Here is a 21,716-nt window from a genome sequence, read left to right as displayed (position 1 = left end):
TCTGTGTTGTATGTGTCATTAATTTCTGTGTAATGACGGAAGTTAATATTTTGTATATTGTTGGTAGGCATGTTATGGGGCGATATTTAGCTGGGTTTGCTGTGTCTGCTTGATCTTTAGGTTTCAGATAAGTTATTCCATGTGTAAGTGTATCAGGGAATGTGTATGGGTCTGCAATGTAACTGTTAAATAATTTAGTTAGATGTGAATGTGTTGAGGTCAATTTCTTTAGCCAGAAATTTGCTATTTTATCTTTTCCAGGGGCTTTCCAATTGTGAGTAGAATTAATTGCTTGGGTGACTTCATGTTGCAAAATTATCACTTCAGGCATTTGTGGTATCATCTTGTACGTATCTGTTTCTGCTTGTATCCACCGTGCATGCCTGTTATGTTGTACCGGGTTTGACCATATGTTGCTCCAGAAGTGTTCCATGTCTGTTATGTTTGGTGGATTGTCTATTTTAATGTGTGTGTTATCTATTGTCTGGTAAAATTTCATTTGGTTTGTGTAGAATGTTTGGTTTTGTTTCCTTCTATTTTCACTTTTTTTGTATCTTCTAAGTCGTTTGGCCAATGCTTGTAATTTCTGCTTCTTTTCATCTAATTGCTCTATCACTTCTTGTTGTGAGATTTTACCTATAATCTTTTTGGTTTTTTTTCTGACATTTCATTTCTTATAAATTGTGTTAGCTGTCCGATGTCTTTTCTCAGTTTTTCTATTCTGATCTGTAGCCTGTGTTGCCATGCTGGTTTTGTGGGTTTCTTCTGTGTGTTGGTTGGTTCTGATCTCTGCCTAGTGTGTATATTTAGTGTAGTGAGTGCTCCTATATAAACCAGTAGTTGTAACTCTTCCATAGTTGTGTTTTCATTTATTTTGTTGTGTATGATTGTGTTAATAGTTTTTATTGTTGTTTCGACTTGTGGGTTATTTGGCAGTCTATGCAAGAATGGTCTAATGTCTGTATTTGTGTCTTTGCATTCTATATATGTCAGCTGAAATTTTTCTTCTATATCTAACATGTGTGTCACTTCGTGTTCTATTTGTGCTTGTTCTGGTGGCTGTCTTAAGATTTCGTTTTCCTCTGACTGTTTAATTGATGCGTGTTGTTCTTTGTTTGTTTGCTCTGGGATGTTTGAGTCCATTACTGTATTTTCTTCTTCTTCTGATTGCACATTATATTGTTCCAGTATTTGTTGTACTTGTTGTTTGATGTTTTCTAATTCTGACTGGGGTATCCTGTTATTTTTGATTATTACACGGATCTGATCAGCTAGTCGTTGTTCTGTTAAAAATTTTAATTCTGGGTATCTGGTAATAAATGTTGTGTATACTTGTGATCTGTATCCAGTTGTGTTGGTTCCTAGGTTTGTTGCTTGGTAATAACAGAACATGAGGTGCCGATTAACTTCATCTGACCATCTCATCCTCTGTCTTTGTTTTCCTTCTAGGGTGGTTGCAGGAAGCATATCCTGCAAAACACCTCTATTTGGATTTGAATCATTTTCCAGTTGGCTAGCAGTGTCGTTACGATTGTGGGCGGGCATAGGGTTCAAGCGTCGTCCCTGACCATGACGGCGCTTGTCCGAGGCTTCTTTAGTTCTGTCCTGAACCAACTAATCACACTAAAAGGGGGGTTAGCCCTATTAGTGGTTTGTTCTTTTCGTCATTATTATTATTATTATTATTATTGTTACTATTATTATAAAGACATCCGGTCGGTGAAGCTTGCCTTGCTCTCTATAAATCATATAAATATGGGACTAGGGCAAGTCTCTGGAATGGCTTACATCATATAAGCAGAACATAAAAAGGTCCTGAGTTCGAGTCTCGGTCGGGCACACAGTTTTAATCTACCAGTAAGTTTCATATCAGCGCACACTCCGCTGCAGAGCGAAAAATCTCATTCTGGAAACATCCCCCAGGCTGTGGCTAAGCCTTGTCTCCACAGTATCCTTTCTTTCAGGAGTGCTAGTTCTGCATGGTTCGCAGGAGAGCTTCTGTAAAGTTTGGAAGGTAGGAGACGAGATACTGGCAGAAGTAAAGCTGTGGGACTGGGCATGAGTCGTGCTTCGGTAGCTCAGATGGTAGAGCACTTGCCCGCAAAAGGCAAAGGTCCTGAGTTCGAGTCTCGGTCGGGCACAGTTTTAATCTGCCAGGAAGTTTCATATCAGCGCACACTCTGCTGCAGAGTGAAAAATCTCATTCCATAAAAAGGTTGCTTGCCCTTTAAACTAACTGTAAATTATTATTCTAACTAGAGCCAACAACAGAATTATTTTAGTTGAGTACAATAATAAAGTTCAAATTTAGGGTCAATCCTGTTTCTGTTCTATGTGAATTACTTCTCCATAAATATCAACAAACAAGCAGAGCACTTCTGCATTAAGCAGTCACCTTACCAGGAGAATAAAATAAATCACAATCAAGGACTGGATTAAGATGATGCAATCGAATTCCTTGGGTTACATCTGTACAAGAATTTAAATTTAAATACACTCACTGAATTCTTAGGGTATAAAAAGAGTATTCCTTCATCTGTAATGTCTATATTATCTAATGCTACAGACAACAAATGAAAATCTTCATATTATAATTATATCCTTCATTATGATTTCCACAGTTTCAGGGATACTCGCAAAGCATGGCCCATATAAAAACAGCACAAAATAATTCTTGGACACACAAAAATACTGTGTGTTGTCCTGAAGACAAATTTCAGCCACATAAAATGAACAACACACTTAAGTGGTACATAAAACAAGAATCTATAGCATTATATAAATACCTGGAACTATTTTCATCAAAGGATACTGTTTGAAAGCTGACAATGCAATCATGTATGTAGCCTCCTCAACAAATATAACAGCATTTGGAGACAGGAACGTCCCCAGTATCAGCTGAAGACCATGTGTTGCCCCACATGTTAGCACAAGATCTTTCCTTAAAATGATCAAATTACCATGTCACAAATTAAGTAAAAGAAACAACGTAATCACTACATAAGGGGTTTGCTATGCAATTCCCAATTTTTTTAAATTTTACATTATGTTACACAGTCTAAAATAATGTACTTAGATCCCCCAGGAATATGGACATTACATGCTAAACAGTTTAAAGTGTACTTCACATGTTTGAAAATATATGAACAAAATTAATCAAATGGGCAAAGTTAATTGCAAATCATGCATTTAAGTATAAAGTATGCAATTGTTTGATATTATTAACAACGGGGAAATCACGTTATCAATAATGCTTGACCTAAAGTCAGTTTCGGAATCCCAACAACTTGGGCTGAAATTTATTTTTATATAGTATACAGATTTTTAAATTAGGTTTGTAAGAACAGATTCTCAAAGACCAGCTTCCAGTTTTCTGCTTACTCTGCCACATGCTATGAGGGCCATCTTTTATGTTTTTACAGAAGCAATGAAAGAAGTCATTTTAACCATTATCAAAATATTTGCTTTTAAATTCACACACTTTTATTTGTGTTGAAACAAATTCTAGAAACATTTTGTGCACTCTGATGCTCGTACCTAAAAAAACAAGGTTTTGGAAAGATTCAACAGCTTCTATAGGTGATGAAAATCGCTGTCTGCCCCCCTCCCTTTTTGACATAAGGGAACAAAAAGAAGTCATTAGGCAATAGATCAGGCGAACATTGACACATTAATGCCATGTTTTTTCCATCAAATAATGATTTATTTGACATGCTGTGTGACAGATTTCATGATGAAGAATGATGCAACATTTTCTGCATTTTACCTCATTTTATTGACAAAACTGTGGCAATAAATTATTGTATACCATTCTGCATCAACTATTTGTCGATCCTATAAACTGACGGTCATGACATGACTGGTGTAACTAAAAAAAATGAGCTACAGTTTTTCATAAGTGCTTTGTGAACAAACAACTTTTGTCAGATGGGATCATCTTGGGACACTAAAAGAGTGAAGTGCTGCTTAATTTATTACTCATGTGAATATATCCAAGTTTCATCCCCAATTACAATGTTTGTATACATAGTTTAATTTTCGTCGGTCAATATTCTTTCCTCATACCAATTGAGATAAGCTTATTTCTGAGCTAAAGTCGAATTGTGTGGAATCCAATGTGTACAAATATTTTTCATAGTTAAATGTTCACACAAAATCATATATGCTACAGTCTTTGACAGATCTAAGGATTCCTTATCTCGGGGTAAGTTATTTGCTGATCCTTTTCAGTCATGTTGCATACATCATTCACGTTTTTGGAACAATGAAATTCACCATTATCAGACATAAGACCATGGTGAAGTTCTGTAGAAAGAACTTAGTCTGGTCTGTACAAAAATTGTAAAATATCATCTAATGAAAATTTGTGTGTGAAATTTCAGTTTTTTTCATTATGCTGTCTCTTTAAACACTCATAGTACACAAACTACATGGTAAATTCCTGAGCTGCCATTATTTTATTAACAACAAATGATAGTTTTTAAAACAGTAATCTCAAATTTAGTGGTCATTTACAAAAACTTACAAAGGCAACCCTTGTGTTTTAGATTGCCTTTATAAGCAACAAAGTTATTGAAGAATTTAAACAACTACATATGTTTATCGCATTTGGGAACTACATTATGCGATTAGAAAAAAATCTATGGATGCACATCGTCGTACTTTCCAAAATTGTCAGCCTTCAACCAAAACTCACATCAAGCAGCAAATCTTTTTTGCAGCTGTTGCTGTGTTTAAACAGGGAAAGGCTTTCCATACAAATTCCAATTTTCATTTTTTTGCAGTCATTGGACATAGTAGCTGCGAACCTTTTTGAAAAACTGACATGACACATGAAAGATTTCTCTTTTGTCCCAAAGACCTTCAGTGGATGTGTCATTGCAGTTTTGAGCACACCAATTCAACAGATCCACTCAATTTTCTTCATATTATGATGCCATAGCCTGCGTTTCATGTATAGAAGACTTATCATCCTAATATAGGAAAGCTTCAATTCCGAATTGGTGCTATTGTGTGGGGAACCATGCTACACCCTAAAATATTATCATAAGCCATGTGGTATTTTAGAGTCAATCAAAACAAATAATCTGATGCTACACAATGAAACAGCTTCAGAACATCAGACTATATCTCTTAGATATCACTGTTACAACAACATATTCAGGTACATACTGTTTACAGCTATTCTCCACACCCATATAAGTTCCACATAAGACTGCGTACCATGATTAATTACTGCATAAACCCTTCTTCCACTACTCTACAAACCAATAATTGTCTGATTCACATCACACTAGGAGATGTTGCACATTGGTCTTTATGATAAGTACCTTTTGGGCAGCCACACAAACACGAAAGTTTATCACCTCTTTATGGATTACTTGCAACTTACCCACATAACTAAGCTGCTATGAAAGTACTCTTCAATACATAACCAGTACAATTTTAGATGTCGGCTACCCCTATCAACTAATTTTTATTGTTTACAGAGTGATAAATTGGGTTTACTGTTTCTTGGATATTTCCATCTCACAATGGCATCACTTACAGAAATGGACACACTTTTTCTGAGAGAACCCTTTGTTGTAATGGCAACATTTGTTGGCCTCTTAAAATCACATTGTAGCCTAGCCATTACCTGCCACATGTGCCTTCGTCTATGCTGTCTAAAATGTTAGTGGTTGAAAACAGGCTATTCTCAATAATGTAGTCTACACCAGATTTGCAGTTCAAACAGTTTACTTGTGCTTAGATGTTGATTACATTTATGGCCACTTTGTGTTTCATCTACCTAAATTATGCACAGATAATGTCTGAAATTGCTGATGTTTTGGAATTAGCACAGTTTTTAGGTAAAATAAGTAGCCTAATTTATTCTTGTTAATGTTCATTTTACAGTCTCTTTTCAAGACACTATTCATTGCTTTCAACTGAACTTCATGTCTCTAGCTCTCTGACATGATTATGATATTATCACCAAACCTTAAAGTTTTTTTCCTTCTTCTCCCTGAACTTTACTTACTTCTTTATTATTACATACTGAATACAAAAGCACTGTCACGAAACCACGTTTTCACATTTTCTACGTTACAGTGGAAGTGTTATATATCAGGGACTTGGATATGACAGGCGCAAAGAATGCCTTCCAAAATAAAATATCATTTATAAATAATTTTTACATTCTCAATATATTCCATAAAAACGAAAAAATCTTATTAAAGATTGCACGTAGGCTTTCTGCAGTGTAATTTAGTGCTGCAACCTCCAAGCTCTCTAAATGAAAACCAAAATAGGTGGATGTAATTAAACTCAAACTTTGGTTTGTCTTATCAATATATGAGGATTGTTGTTGAACAGGAGCTTTGAATACCTATCTCACGGTTAACACCATGACCCCGTCAATAAAGTGACTATGCAACAATGCTCGGCAATAATCGAAATGAGCACAACCGTCATGTATATCATAAATTATTCCCTCATTGTCAAGATTTCTGTGTGCTTGTTGCAATGTCACAGAAACAGAATGCATATCTGTGAGTGATAAACTGTGTGAAGAATCATGAAACTAATGCAAGATTATCATGTGAGTGTGATGTACCTGAAGGAATAATCAGGGGAAGGACACAAAAAGAGAATAAACTTAGAAACTTTGTAAACACATCTGAAAGTGAAAGACATCATATTTACACCAGTGACTGTTAAACATTTTATTTCCAGTTATGAGAAGTTAATTAATTGCTTGCCTAGCCAGGTACACGGGATTTTGCTGAATTACCAACGAACGAAGATAAAACTACCAGTATAGTCTTCACGGATACATTTTGTAATTCAGCTGCACTTGATAATAGCCTAAGGCCGAAACTGCAATAGTGGAAGTAAAAAGTTTAACAATCACTGGTGTAAATATGATGTCTTTCAAAAAATTTCACATGACCGTGAATCCCAGTTATGAAAAGTTAAAAACATTTGAAAGTGATGTGCGAATAGACAGAAAAAGGACTAAACTAGGAAAAAAACAGTGAACTTGACAAATGCCTTTATAGGTGGTTTTTAGGGTTGTTGTTGTTGTTGTCTTCAGTCCTGAGACTGGTTTGATGCAGCTCTCCATGCTACTCTATCCTGTGCAAGCTGCTTCATCTCCCAGTACCTACTGCAACCTACATCCTTCTGAATCTGCTTAGTGTATTCATCTCTTGGTCTCCCACTACGATTTTTACCCTCCACGCTGCCCTCCAATGCTAAATTTGTGATCCCTTGATGCCTCAGAACATGTCCCACCAACCGGTCCCTTCTTCTTGTCGAGTTGTGCCACAAACTCCTCTTCTCCCCAATTCTATTCAATACCTCCTCATTAGTTATGTGATCTACCCATCTAATCTTCAGCATTCTTCTGTAGCACCATATTTCAAAAGCTTCTGTTCTCTTCTTGTCCAAACTATTTATCGTCCACGTTTCACTTCCATACATGGCTACACACCATACAAATACTTTCAGAAACGACTTTGCGACACTTATATCTATACGCGATGTTAACAAATTTCTCTTCTTCAGAAACACTTTCCTTGCCATTGCCAGTCTACATTTTACATCCACTCTACTTCGACCATCATCAGTTATTTTGCTCCCCAAATAGCAAAACTCCTTTACTACTTTAAGCGTCTCATTTCCTAATCTAATTCCCTCAGCATCACCCGACTTAATTCGACTACATTCCATTATCCTCGTTTTGCTTTTGTTGATGTTCATCTTATATCCTCCTTTCAAGACACTATCCATTCCGTTCAACTGCTCTTCCAGGTCCTTTGCTGTCTCTGACAGAATTACAATGTCATCGGCGAACCTCAACGTTTTTATTTCTTCTCCATGGACTTTAATACCTACACCGAATTTATCTTTTGTTTCCTTTACTGCTTGCTTAATATACAGATTAAATAACGTCGGGGACAGGCTACAACCCTGTCTCACTGTACCACAATCTGTAAAAATGGAACCCTTATAGGATAACATTGTTGTCTGTCTGTCTGCCTGTCCAAATTTTCAAAACCCTTTTTTCAGGAATGGGTACATGTATAAAGCTGAAATTTGTCACATATTAAGGTCTACTGTCCCTTAGTGCTGCAAAAAAATGAAGTTTTCAAGTCAATGTAATTAAAAGATATGGCCATTTATATTACATATTTTGATGTAAAATCACTCATCAAGACCTACAGGGTACTTCTTTTTCACCTACAATCATGAAATTTGCCCAAAAGCAACATTTCCCAGTACAAGTAAAGGGGGAAATTTTTTTAAAAAATACAAATCAGAATTTTTAAAATTTTTAATTATCTTACAAAATATATTTCTTATGTTACTTGCTATCTGATTTTAGACTTGAAATTAAAACATTCTCGAAAGTTTTGGAATCCCTGGACCAATATCTTGCCAGTATAAAGGTCAATAACAGACAAAAATGGTCAAGATCCTCAATTTCCAGAAGGGGTGAACTGTCTATACACATAATTATGTTTGCATAGAACACTGAATGTGAGAGTACTACTTGTAACAGGTCAATTCTTTTTATTAAATAAGTGAAGCTGTGCCACTTTCTGGACCACTTATTAAAGCCCAAGTGGAAAGTTTTCAATTTGATTTACATGGTGACAAAGATTTTATAGCTTCCAATGGTTGGTTTTCATGATGGAAATATTGCCATGGAATTCACCAAATGACCACTGAAGGAGAAGCAAGGTCTTGCGAAAGTGGATCTGCTTCACAGTTTCCTGAATTTCTACACAGAGTAACGGTTGATGAAAATTTAAATGATCATCAAATGTGTAATTGTGATGAAACAATGCTTTATTATTAATTGCTTCCAGCAAGAACTTGCAATTTAAAAAATTAGGAAAACAACAACTTGGAAACTAAATAAAGACAGAATAACCCTCTTTTTTGCCACAAAGAAATGGGCAGCCATAAGCTGAAACCTCTCAGTGTAGGTAAAACTAAAGGCCGAAGATGTTTCAAGCATGTGAACATGTCATCATTACAACTCACTTACAGGCATTCAAAGAATGATTGGACGACATAACATTTTCACCAACTGGTTTCAAGAAGAGTTTGTTTTACCAATGCGAAAGCACCTATGGTCACTTACAATGAGAGAAGCAACTCCATTAATCCTCTGTCACTGTCCACCTCATTGACCTGTTGATGTGTTGTAATCAGAAGATGGAAAAATAAAAAAGTTTTGTTTTTGCCAAAAAACACAACAGCATAAATTTAGCTGCTTGATCAGGGCACCATACAAGCATTTAAGTCTCATTATTGCCATGAACTGCTCACTGCAATAGTAAATTCACCGAGGAAAAGAAAAGTTTTTGAAATCTGTGGATCTTAAGCGTGTTGCTTATTCAGTAGGTCTGGCATGGCAAAGCATCATCCAACCACAAGTGTTCCATTTAAGAAAATGCAACAAACAAACAAACAATGCAGTGGCATAGATTTCAACAGTAGTGACATCAAGTCTGCATGTGATGTTATACAGTGCAATACTGATCTTTAAGACTTGAACCATTAGGTAGTCATTGTCAATGAAGAGCCAATTTCGGAGATCATAGATCACAAGTACATTATTGATGTTGTTCGGATTGAGAACAGTGAAACAGTACAGGATGAGGATGATGACACTGAAGAATAAAATATAAATGAGGTTCCCAGTATGTGTGAAAAAACAGGATAACAAACAAAGTGATTTTGTGGATGGAGTAACAAAGTGAATGAAACCAAACTGAGTTGTTACACTTCATGCGATGAAATTCCCACTAGAGTAATTAATACAGTTTCTAGTATAATATCAGCACCCTTATATGAAACAATAAATCAGTCATTTGAAAAAGAATGTTTCCGATATGCTCTAAAGTAGGCAACAGTGAAGCCATTAATCAACAAAGGTGCAAAGGAAGATGTAGTACATGACCAACCAGCAAGTCTCATCTCAATATTTTATTTCCTGGCAAAATGTTATAGCACACCAGTTCGTCTTCCAGAAAAGTACAAGTACAAGATATGCCATCATCAAACATATTGAGAAAATTTGCTATCTCTGGACAAACCCCAAAAAGTCACAGGAATTTTCTTCAACTTTACAAAGGTGTGTGACTGTGTAAACCATTCTCTACTATTTACACAAATTAGAAAGATACAAAATAAATGGTAATGCTTTGCAATGGTTCAAATCATATTTAACAGATAGAAAGCAAAGGGTAGCTGTAATGTAACGTAAAGGAAATTCTCCGAATGGAAAATTGTTTCACAAGGCACCCCACAAGCTTCCATCTTAGGCCCAATCCTGTTTTTATTTTATGTAAATGATTTACTGCTCAATATAACATCACTCTCAGTTTTATTTGCAGATGACACATTTGTACTCATTGAAAATGAGACCAGAGAACAAATTCCCCAAAGAGTTGTTGATACCCCAAATAGTTTTGAACTCTGCGACTATGTAGACTTTCCCGGCGTATTAGTATATCAAATTCTTGTTGGGTTTCCAGCCGGATCAAACAGTCATCTGAACACAATATTTCAGCGGTCCACCTGGCTGCCATCAACAGTGAGAAAAGCTATGCTGCTCTTGCCGATAACTGATCGGTAAGAGCAGTGCAGCTTTTCTCACCTGATGATGGCGGCCAGGTGGACCACTGAAGTATTGTGTTCAGATGACAGTTGGATCTGGCTGGAAACCCGACAAGAATTTGATATAGTTTTGAACACTGATTTTATATTAAAAACACCTACAAATTTTTAAACCAGTCAAAATCAAGAGATTTCAAAATTATTCATAAAAATCAGGAACTTAGGGAAGCAGTATACAGGGTGATTCAAAAAGAATACCACAACTTTAGGAATTTAAAACTCTGCAACGACAAAAGGCAGAGCTAAGCACTATCTGCCGGCGAATTAAGGGAGCTATAAAGTTTCATTTAGTTGTACATTTGTTCGCTTGAGGCGCTGTTGACTAGGCGTCAGCGTCAGTTGATGCTAAGATGGCGACCGCTCAACAGAAAGCTTTTTGTGTTATTGAGTACGGCAGAAGTGAATCGACGACAGTTGTTCAGCATGCATTTTGAACGAAGTATGGTGTTAAACCTCCTGATAGGTGGTTTATTAAACGTTGGTGTAAACAGTTTACAGAGAATGGGTGTTTGTGCAAAGGGAAAAGTTCTGGACGGCCGAGAACGAGTGATGAATATGTAGCACGCATCCATCAAGCATTTGTCCGCAGCCCAGGAAAATCGACTCGCAGAACTAGCAGAGAGCTGCAAATTCCACAATCAACTGTATGGAGAGTCCTACGAAAAAGGTTAGTTATGAAACCTGAACGTCAACTACCCGAGGCGATGGATCGGCCGCCAGGCAGCCCGTGACAGAGCAATTCATCACTGGCCTCCAAGAAGCCCTGATCTTACCCCCTGCGATTTTTTCTTATGGGGGTATGTTAAGGATATGGTGTTTCGGCCACCTCTCCCAGCCACCACTGATGATTTCAAACGAGAAATAACAGCAGCTATCCAAACTGTTACGCCTGATATGCTACAGAGAGTGTGGAACGAGTTGGAGTATCGGGTTGATATTGCTCGTGTGTCTGGAGGGGGCCATATTGAACATCTCTGAACTTGTTTTTGAGTGAAAAAAAACCTTTTTAAATACTCTTTGTAATGATGTATAACAGAAGGTTATATTATGTTTCTTTCATTAAATACACATTTTTAAAGTTGTGGTATTCTTTTTGAATCACCCTGTATATCACATTCCTGGGGCTATTTTTAGGGGGGGAAAAAAAACTTATCTTGGTCTTCACATATAACTTACTTGGCAAACTAAACAGTCTTGCATGTGCAATGACAATACTGTCTTACGCAAGTGACATTTGACACTAGGAAAGTAGTTCACCACAGCTATTTTGAAGCCATTGTAAGATATGGAATAATCTTTTGGGGCATGCAAGTAGTGTAAATAGGATGTTATTACTTCAAACAACTTACCAACAACATCATCAGGGGTACCTGTATCACGACCACAGAAAGTACTCCAGGAATGACTAATACAGAATCAGATAAAGTAACAGAAAATACAGCAGAAGTACCTAAAGCAGAAATATTAACAGCAGTAGAATCAACAGCAGCATCAGAAGAACCACCATCAGTAACAGCAGAAGTAACTCCTCCAACATTAGAACCAGCTCTTACAGCAGCAACACCATCTCCTTCACCAGCAGTGGCAGAACAAACTCCTTCACCAACAATAGCTGAAGAAACACCATCAGCAACAGCAGAAGCAACTTCTCCAGCAGTAGAACCAGTTCCTATAGCAGCAGCGCCATCTCCCACACCAGCAGTAGCAGAACCAACTCCTTTACCAGTAATAGCAGAAGCAACAACTCCACCAGCAGAAACAGAACCATCTCCTCCCCCATCATCTTCAGGTGTAGCAAAAAAGAATAGACCAGTCACAGTAAGTAAAGTATCATCTTTGTCTCATGATGAAGTGGTACCAAATGATTTGGGAAAACATGTTCTTATAAAACTTGTTGACAGTGAAGTGAAACTTCCAACCTTGTTTCAAGCAGACCCAAAAAATTACCAAAGAGAAATGAAGCTTTTTTATGGATTATTACAAGGAAGTCCAACCGCCACCTTACATAGATTCCATGGCTGGAAAAACAATTAAATGTTCTCCATTGCCCCATAATACAGTACTCCACTCCTCCTGTGACAGAAACTCTATCTTATTTCTGCACTTAAATGTCAGGTCTCTGAAAAACAAAGCTGATGAGCTTGGTATACTATTAAGAAGTAACAAAAGATTGATTTTATGTACAAACGAACATTGGTTAAAGGAAGAAGATATAAAACTGTATGTACCATCAGCCTTCAAATTGGCTACATACTACTGCAGACCCAGTGAATCTTATGGGGGTTCATCCATATATGTTAGCAATGATGCAGACTTAAAAGTTTTCTGTTCTTGAAGTTACTAAGCATTAAAGGTGTTTTTGAAGCAGCTGCTTTGATTATACCTAGTATACAGCTCATAACTGATCAAAATATCCACGGGTGTACTGCCGGTCTACAGTGTCCAACGGGAACAATATTTCGGCGATCATACATGTCGCCATCATCAGGTGAACTGACGGACTGAGCTCCTGTGAACGTGCCGGCACGGAGATCCGTACACTATGGCTGCTCAGGGGGAACTGGGTTCGGTCGCGGCGGCGGCCGATTTAAATACCCTCCGAACCGCGGCGCACTCACTCCGCCTTCTGCGCCCCGCGCCACGGTCGCGCGGTGGAACAGATTGCGACAGCGTCTGAGATGACGTCGGTGTGATGGCTCTGTCCGCCGTGGTCGTCACAACTATACATTTGCTCGATTTATTCTTGATTAACCCAATCGCTGGTTCCCAAGCCTTGCTAAGATTATAGCCACAGTCACGGTTTATGAGGGTCATTGGTGCGAATTTCGATGGCCTCTCTAACAACGCTGTCCCAGTATCTTGACGTCTGTACCAGAATCCTCATGCGTTCATACTCCATAGCGTGATTTTCCGACAAACAATGTTCAGCGACCGCCGACTTGCTCGGATACATCAGTCGAGTGTGCCTCTGGTGTTCACGGCATCAATCCTCTACGGTACGCATCGTCTGACCAATATACGACTTGCCACATTGACACGGAATCTGGTACACGCCAGCCTTCCTCAAACCGAGGTCATCTTTGGCGCTCCCCACCAGTGCACGAGTTATATTCGGAGGACAAAACACAGTTCCGACCCGGTGTTTCTTCAAAATGTGGGCGATTTTCCCCGAGAGTGCGCCTGTATATGGGATAAATGCAGTGCCTACCTCCTCCCTCGTGATTTCATCCATCTCCACAGATTGTGCTGTAGTGGGTGGGCGGAGAGCACGTTGAATCTGCCACTCTGAGTACCCATTTTTTCGAAATACAGTTCTCAGATGTTCCAATTCCTGGGGTAGACTCTCTGCGTCAGAGATAGTGCGCGCCCTATGTACTAGAGTTTTAAGCACCCCATTCCTCTGTGAAGGGTGGTGGCAGCTGTCTGCGTGCAAATACAAATCAGTGTGCGTTGTCTTCCGATACACCCCATGGCCTAGGGTGCCGTCAGGCCTTCTCTTGACCAAGACGTCAAGGAAAGGTAGTTTACCCTCCGTTTCAGTCTCCATAGTGAATTTGATGTTGGGGTGTATGGAGTTTAGATGTGTAAGGAAGTCAAGGAGTTTATCCATACCATGTGGCCAGATGACGAACGTGTCGTCCACGTAACGGAAAAAGCAAGTAGGTTTCCATTCGGATAACGACAGGGCTTCCTCATCGAAGTTCTCCATGTACAAATTCGCTACCACCGGTGAGAGTGGGCTACCCATGTCGACTCCCTCCATTTGTTCGTAGTATTCTCCATTAAAAAGAAAATACGTGGAAGTCAAGACATGCCTAAAAAGTTCAGTGATCTTCTCGTCAAACTTCTGACTAATCAATTCTAGTGACTCTCGCAGGGGTACCCTCGTGAACAAGGAAACGACGTCAAAACTCACCATGATATCTGACTCACCCAACGTGAAGCTATCAAGGCGTTTAACAAAATCCACAGAATTACGGATGTGATGAGGGCATTTACCCACATAAGGACTTAATATTCCCGTCAGGTATTTGGCCAACAAATATGTAGGTGCCCTGATGTTGCTGACAATGGGGCGTAATGGTACCCCCTCTTTGTGAACCTTCGGGAGTCCATATAGTCTAGGCGGTACCGGACCTTGGGGTAACAATTTCTTAGCGTCACCCTCCGGTAAATCTGCGTCCTTGAGAAGCGACCTCGTCTTGTTGTCCACCTTGTTTGTAGGGTCAACGCTGATCTTCTGGTAGGAATCGTCATTTAGCAGGCTGTGCATCTTATCAGTGTAGTCCTTATGGGAGACAACAACTGTAGCATTGCCTTTGTCAGCCGGTAAGACAACAATTTCAGAGCGCTCCCTCAGATCACGAATGGCCGCCCTCTCTTTACTAGTGATATTTGACTTCATCGGCTTGGATTTTGTCAACGCACGACAAGTTTCACAACGTATTTCCTCAGCTGATTCAGGCGGAAGTCGAGCTGCAACCTGTTCAACAGCACTAACAATTTCTGCGACCGGAGTGAACTTGGGGGTGGGAGCGAAGTTGAGACCTTTCCGCAAAACCGAGACCGCATCATCACTTAACACCATGCCACTCAAATTTATGAAAGTCTTGCCCGGAACCTGCAGAGATGGTTTGTCAAGGAGACGTGAGAACTTAGCTAGTTTGACGTCCCGTTGCCTTCTTATGGGCGGAATCAGCTGAAACCCAGGTGGCACCATCAATCCAATCCCAGGAAAAAGAAGTGAAATTACTAGCCAGTTGCAAATGTAGATTGAGTAATTCCTGTGAGATAAATTCAAGGCTCCGGCGGGTGAATTGCACTCTCTCATGTACCAATGCGAGGCTGGCTCGTTTCTTGATTCTCTTAGCTGCTGCAGAATCGATGTGATGCATAACCTTAGCAAAATTTGGAACAACATTCTCGGAATGACATCTCTTTAGAAAGGCAAGAGTACTTAGCAAACGACATCTACGGTGGCGCAACTTTTCAAATTTCTTCATGCTGCGGTACATCTCCTCCCCGTAAAGGTGTATGATGTGATTCTTGAGTTTCTCCCGGCGTATTTGATGATCAAAATATCCACGGGTGTACTGCCGGTCTACAGTGTCCAACGGGCACAATATTTCGGCGATCATACATGTCGCCATCATCAAGTGAACTGACGGACTGAGCTCAGTCCGTCAGTTCACCTGATGATGGCGACATGTATGATCGCCGAAATATTGTGCCCGTTTGACACTGTGGACCGGCAGTACACCCGTGGATATTTTGATCATCAAATACGCCGGGAGAAACTCAAGAATCACAGCTCATAACTGTTTCTTTATATCACACTCCTGAAAGTAATGGAGAACAATTTATACAATGTTTAGAAAAACTTGAGATCAGTATACAAAAGTATACTAAATACAAAATATTAATTTTTGGGGAGCTAAACACAGACATTAGGAAAATGACAGCCAAAAATGTTAATTTAGTAAATATATTAAGGTTCTATAATCTCTTTTGTGCTAATGAAAGTCCTACAAGGCATTTCCCATGTCTTGACAATCTAATAACAAGTGTATACAAGTGTGATTTTGAGCTAGGCTTATTTAATGTCGATTACCTGTCAGACCACAGAGGTATATGGGTGAAAATAATTATTGAAAAACCGAAACAAACTCAGTGTGTGAGACTGTTTAAAGATAGAAATATTAGCAAGTATAGAGAAGAACTTAAGTCTACAGATTGGAATACTGTTACATTCCTCCAGAAATGTGGATGAAGCCTTCACATTCCTCAAAATCATTTCTGAAATCTTCCATACACGCTGTCCACTGGTTAGAAAACAAAAAAGTCAGGAAACCTAGCCACTCAAATTCACAGAAGCGTTTTCACCTCAGTTACAAAAACTGAGACAATTGGAAATAAGAATTGGATAAGGTCAAAAAGGGATCAGTAGACAAAGAAATTTACAAATACCTGAAAAGAAAATACAGATCTGAAATTAAAATAGCCAAGTGCAAGGCAAATGGTGATTTCATTAAAACATCACACAATAACTGTAAGGTTGCATGGAAAGTAATAAAAGCACAGCTAGGTATGGATATAAACTATAAAGACAACACAAATGCTGCTAACACCACTGCTGATGATTTCAATCACTTTTTTGTCAACTCTGTCAAACTCAGCTTCTCAACTCAGGGCAACCAGAATTCCATTTCTACACATACACCTATTTCTCACCCCACATCTGGAAGAAATTTTCAACAAAACATTACAAACATAGTGTCAGCTTGTAAATGGAGAGTACAAATAATTGATATAATTAAAGCAACCCCTAAATTAAGATATTCCAGATCTGAAGATGTTTATGGCCTGTCAAACTTTGTAATAAAAAAAAATTGTAGATCTCATATCCTCTTTGCATACTGATAAACTGGATGCTCTCTAGTGGACACTTTCCAAAATGTCTCAAAAGACAGTTTTCATGCCATTTTACAAAAAGGGTGACAAGTCCTGTATCAATAATTATAGACAAATTTCACTTGTGCCTATTCTCTCAAAAATAATAGGATATTGCATACTGCAGCAAATATGCATGCATGTATCAGACAATAATATATTAAATTATTCTCAGTATGGATTTAGGTCAAACTTATCAACAGTCAAAGCAGTTTAAAACCTTATCTCATTTGTATTAAGCTCATTTGAGTCAGAATTATCTGCTTAAGCCATTCTAATTGACTTGAGTAAGGCTTCTGATTCAATTAACCACAAATTATTATTAGAAAAATTGTGTTGCTAAGGAATCAAACACTTGGAACGCTCAGTAATTGAATCATACCTCAGCAATAGAAAAAAAAATTGTAGACATAATGGCCAAAAGTCACAGACTAAGTATAAAACGAAGTGTTCCTCAGGGCTCAGTGCTTGGCCCTCTACTATTTATATTATTGGTAAATGACTTTCCGAGTAACTTGCCCTGTAAATCTATCCTCTATGCTGATGACACAACATTAGCTAATTCTGAAAAGGATATGAACAAACTGAAGGAGGCAGGTGAAGAATGTCTTCAAATATCTAATATAGGGTTTAAAGCTAATGAGTTAACTATGAACCATGAAAAGACTGTAAAGATAATCTTCAGTCTATCAAACAGTAACACTGAGTTACCATCTGTTAAACTACTACGAATACACGTTGACTCGAAATTAATGTGGGACACACATACAGACTACGTATGTTGAAAGTTATCATGAGTTATATACCTACTAGCCAAAATACACACATGTGTTACACAAGATTTATTACTTCATTCATACTACGCCTTCTTTCACTGCCATCTACAATATGGCATTCTTTTATGGTGTAACTTCCCAGGAGCCAAAAAATTTTTCACTTGGCAGAAAAAAGCAATTAGACGTCTTAATGGAATCACTGACAACAAGATCTCAAGTAGACCTTATTTTAAAGACTTAAAAATTCTCACAGTCCCATCTCTTTATATATATTGTTGCCTATTAAACATAAAAGAAAACTTAGACCACTACACTATAAGGAAATCTGTTCATCAACACAATACTTGACAGACAAATATGATTGATATACCCACAACCAGGCTTAAGAAAACCCAATCTATCTATAAATTAGATAGGCATTTTCAAACTAAAACCAAAATGTGGATGAAGGAAAATACTTTCTATAGTGTAGAAGAATTTCAGAATAGTTGTAAAGATGACCTAATTTACTGATAAATTAAGGCTTACTGTTACGTACAGATATGGGTGTAGAGGCAGCTATAAGCTAATAGGGTACAATGCTGCTATATTTTTTACCATGCAATATTTTGTTATGTAAAACATAATGTACAAACAGCTGTAATTCTTCTGATGACATTGATTGCATGTTAATGCTGAAAGATGAATAAAAATAAATAAATAAACTTTTATTAGGAACATGTGTAATGTTAATCCTAGAGAGTCATGCTGGCCTTTATTCAGAAATCTAAAAATTTAAACTATTCCATGTATTTACGTTTACAAACTGTTTGTGTCCATCTATACCAATCCAGAAAATCATTTTCAACATATGTACAACACAAGAAACAAAGAATTTCATAAAACTTCCTGGCAGGTTAAAACTGTGCGCTGGACCGAGACTCGAACTCAGGACCTTTGCCTTTCGTAGGAAAGTGCTCTAACAAGGTAGGAGACGAGATACTGGCAGAAGTAAAGCTGTGAGAAAGGGTCGTGAGTCATGCTTGGGTAACTCAGTTGGTAGAGCACTTGCCCACGAAAGGCAAAGGCCCCGAGCACACAGTTTTAATCTGCCTGGAAGTTTCAAATCAACACACACTCCACTGCAGAGTGAAAATCTCATTCTGGAAAGAATTTCATGCTGCTGTCTCATAAATTAAGACTCTTACTCCCAAACTCCTCATTACATGGCTATGAAAATTTATAATTAAAAATGAAAAACTTTAACAGTATGGAACTAAGTTTACTGAAGATAAGATTGTGTGTCAAACTAGTGCAAAAATGTTATTCATTCATGGAATTTTTAAATGATGATGAAAATGTTTTTGATAGAGTATTGAACAAATTTGTAATGATTTTTGTAAATTAAAATTGTCTTTGTACTTTGTCTGACACACTGCATGTATCTCTAGTACATTATCTATATTGAGCAGCCTCCTGTACTTTACATCAATGATTTATGTATGTTTGTTGAGAGACAATAAAATTCTGATTTCAATTCTAAATCAATACACACTAAAGCAACTATGAGAAATGAACTGCCAAAGAAAGCTAAATGACTCATTTAAAAGAATACAATAATGACGCACTGTAGCTTACAGCCAGTGTAAATTTGTGTTATTGTCTGGTTGACAATTGAGTCAAGTTTGTCTAATTGCCTTATCATATTTGGCAAGTTTCTGAAGTGCTTTAATTCTAATGTTCTTTAAATTTGAGTACAGCATAGCACAGTATGTATAATATTGCATTGTAACTTCCTGGCAGATTAAAACTGTGAGCCAAATTGAGACTCGAACTCAGGACCTTTGCCTTTCGTGGGCAAGTGCTCCACCAACTGAACGGACCAAGCATGACTCACAACTCATCCTCACAATTTTACTTTTGCCAGTACCTCATCTCCTACCTTCTACACTTCACACAAGTTCTCCTGCGGAACTTGCAGGACTAGCACTACTGGAAGAAAGGATATTGTATTGCAGAGACATGGCTTAGCCACATCCTGGGTGATGTTTCCAGAATGAAATTTTCACTCTGCAGCAGAGTGTGCACCGATTTGATACTTCTGGCAGATTAAAAGTATGTGCTGGACCGAGACTTGAACTCGGGACCCTTGCCTTTCATTGGCAAGTGCTCTACCAACTGAGATGTCCAAGCATGACTCACGACTCGTCTTCACAACTACACTGATGGAAGTAAAATTGTGAGGACGAGTTGTGAGTTGTGCTTGGACAGCTCAGTTGATAGAGCACTTGCCCGCAAAAGGGAAAGGTCCCGAGTTTGAGTCTCGGTCCAGCACACAGTTTTAATCTGGCAGGAAGTTTTAAAATCAACGCACACTCCACTGCAGAGTGAAAATTTTATTCTGGGATATTGCACTGTGTTTTCTTCCTATCTTTCCATGCTTAGTTTGTCATTGCATGGCTCACTCTCGATATACTGTGGGTCCTCTATACCGTCCGAGTAAAGCAAGTCCCCAAATAAGCGCGTTATGTTGGGCTTTTACTGTATGTCTATATAAGTAAAAATGTAAATGTATGTTTGTTCAAAATCTTAAATCTGCGGAAGTTCTTCATCGACTGCTTTGAAATTTTAACACAATGGTGCATTAGACTATGCATGTTTTTATACACCCACTAGAGCACTTTTTTAAAATTTTATAAAAGTTGTTGTATGTACGTATGTATGTATCAAAAAACAAAGATGATGAGACTTACCAAACAAATGCGCTGGCAGGTCGATAGACACACAAACAAACACAAACATACACACAAAATTCAAGCTTTCGCAACAAATGGTTGCTTCATCAGGAAAGAGGGAAGGAGAGGGAAAGACGAAAGGATGTGGGTTTTAAGGGAGAGGGTAAGGAGTCATTCCAATCCCGGGAGCGGAAAGACTTACCTTAGGGGGAAAAAAGGACAGGTATATACACTCGCGCACACACACACACACACACACACACACACACACACACACACATATCCATCCGCACATACACAGACACAAGCAGACATTTGTAAAGGCAAAGAGTGTGGCCCAAACTCTTTACCTTTACAAATGTCTGGTTGTGTCTGTGTATGTGTGTGTGTGTGTGTGTGTGTGTGTGTGTGTGTGTGTGTGTGTGTGTGTGTGTGAGTGTATATACCTGTCCTTTTTTCCCCCTAAGGTAAGTCTTTCCGCTCCCGGGATTGGAATGACTCCTTACCCTCTCCCTTAAAACCCACATCCTTTCATCTTTCCCTCTCCTTCCCTCTTTCCTGATGAAGCAACCGTTTGTTGCGAAAGCTTGAATTTTGTGTGTATGTTTGTGTTTGTTTGTGTGTCTATCGACCTGCCAGCGCTTTTGTTTGGTAAGTCTCATCATCTTTGTTTTTTCATATATTTTTCCCACGTGGAATGTTTCCCTCTATTATATTCATATGTATGTATGTACATACCTGTGTATGTATGTTATGTACATGCTATGTTTCCTCCTAAATCACTGGACAGATTTCAAACAAACTTGGTACATGTATCACAATCTGGAAATCATAACTGTGCTGGTAAGAACCAACTATCAAAGGGATGGGGCTGAAAAAGCAGTGTAGCCCATGACGTGTGAATATCAGTCATCCAGTATTTGAGAATGAGAGCACTTAAGTTATATGCAACAAACTTTACACACAATTTCGGACCTTTATGAAACTTTTTGTCACTGACAACCCCCACAAAATGATGAAAGGAAAAAAAATTTTTTTGCTTACTACACGTTCAATGTCCAATTAGTAAAACCACTCCATGAAGCATGATGTTTCAATG

At 38.2% G+C, this 21,716-nt stretch overlaps 1 protein-coding gene across 1 annotated transcript in view; it reads right to left on the bottom strand.

Moving 5' to 3' along the window:
- LOC126253407 (2-aminoadipate transaminase) overlaps window positions 1-21,716 on the bottom strand; it is a 66,705-nt gene that overhangs the window by 32,902 nt on the left and 12,087 nt on the right. The window contains exon 3 of the mRNA XM_049954715.1: window positions 2,787-2,941. Within this exon, the coding sequence (XP_049810672.1) occupies window positions 2,787-2,941 (155 nt within the window). The remainder of the gene's footprint in view (window positions 1-2,786; window positions 2,942-21,716) is intronic.

This window comes from Schistocerca nitens, chromosome 1 (assembly GCF_023898315.1).
Source record: "Schistocerca nitens isolate TAMUIC-IGC-003100 chromosome 1, iqSchNite1.1, whole genome shotgun sequence".
In the NCBI taxonomy this organism is placed as follows: domain Eukaryota; kingdom Metazoa; phylum Arthropoda; class Insecta; order Orthoptera; family Acrididae; genus Schistocerca; species Schistocerca nitens.
This window is presented reverse-complemented; position numbering and strand designations above follow the sequence as displayed.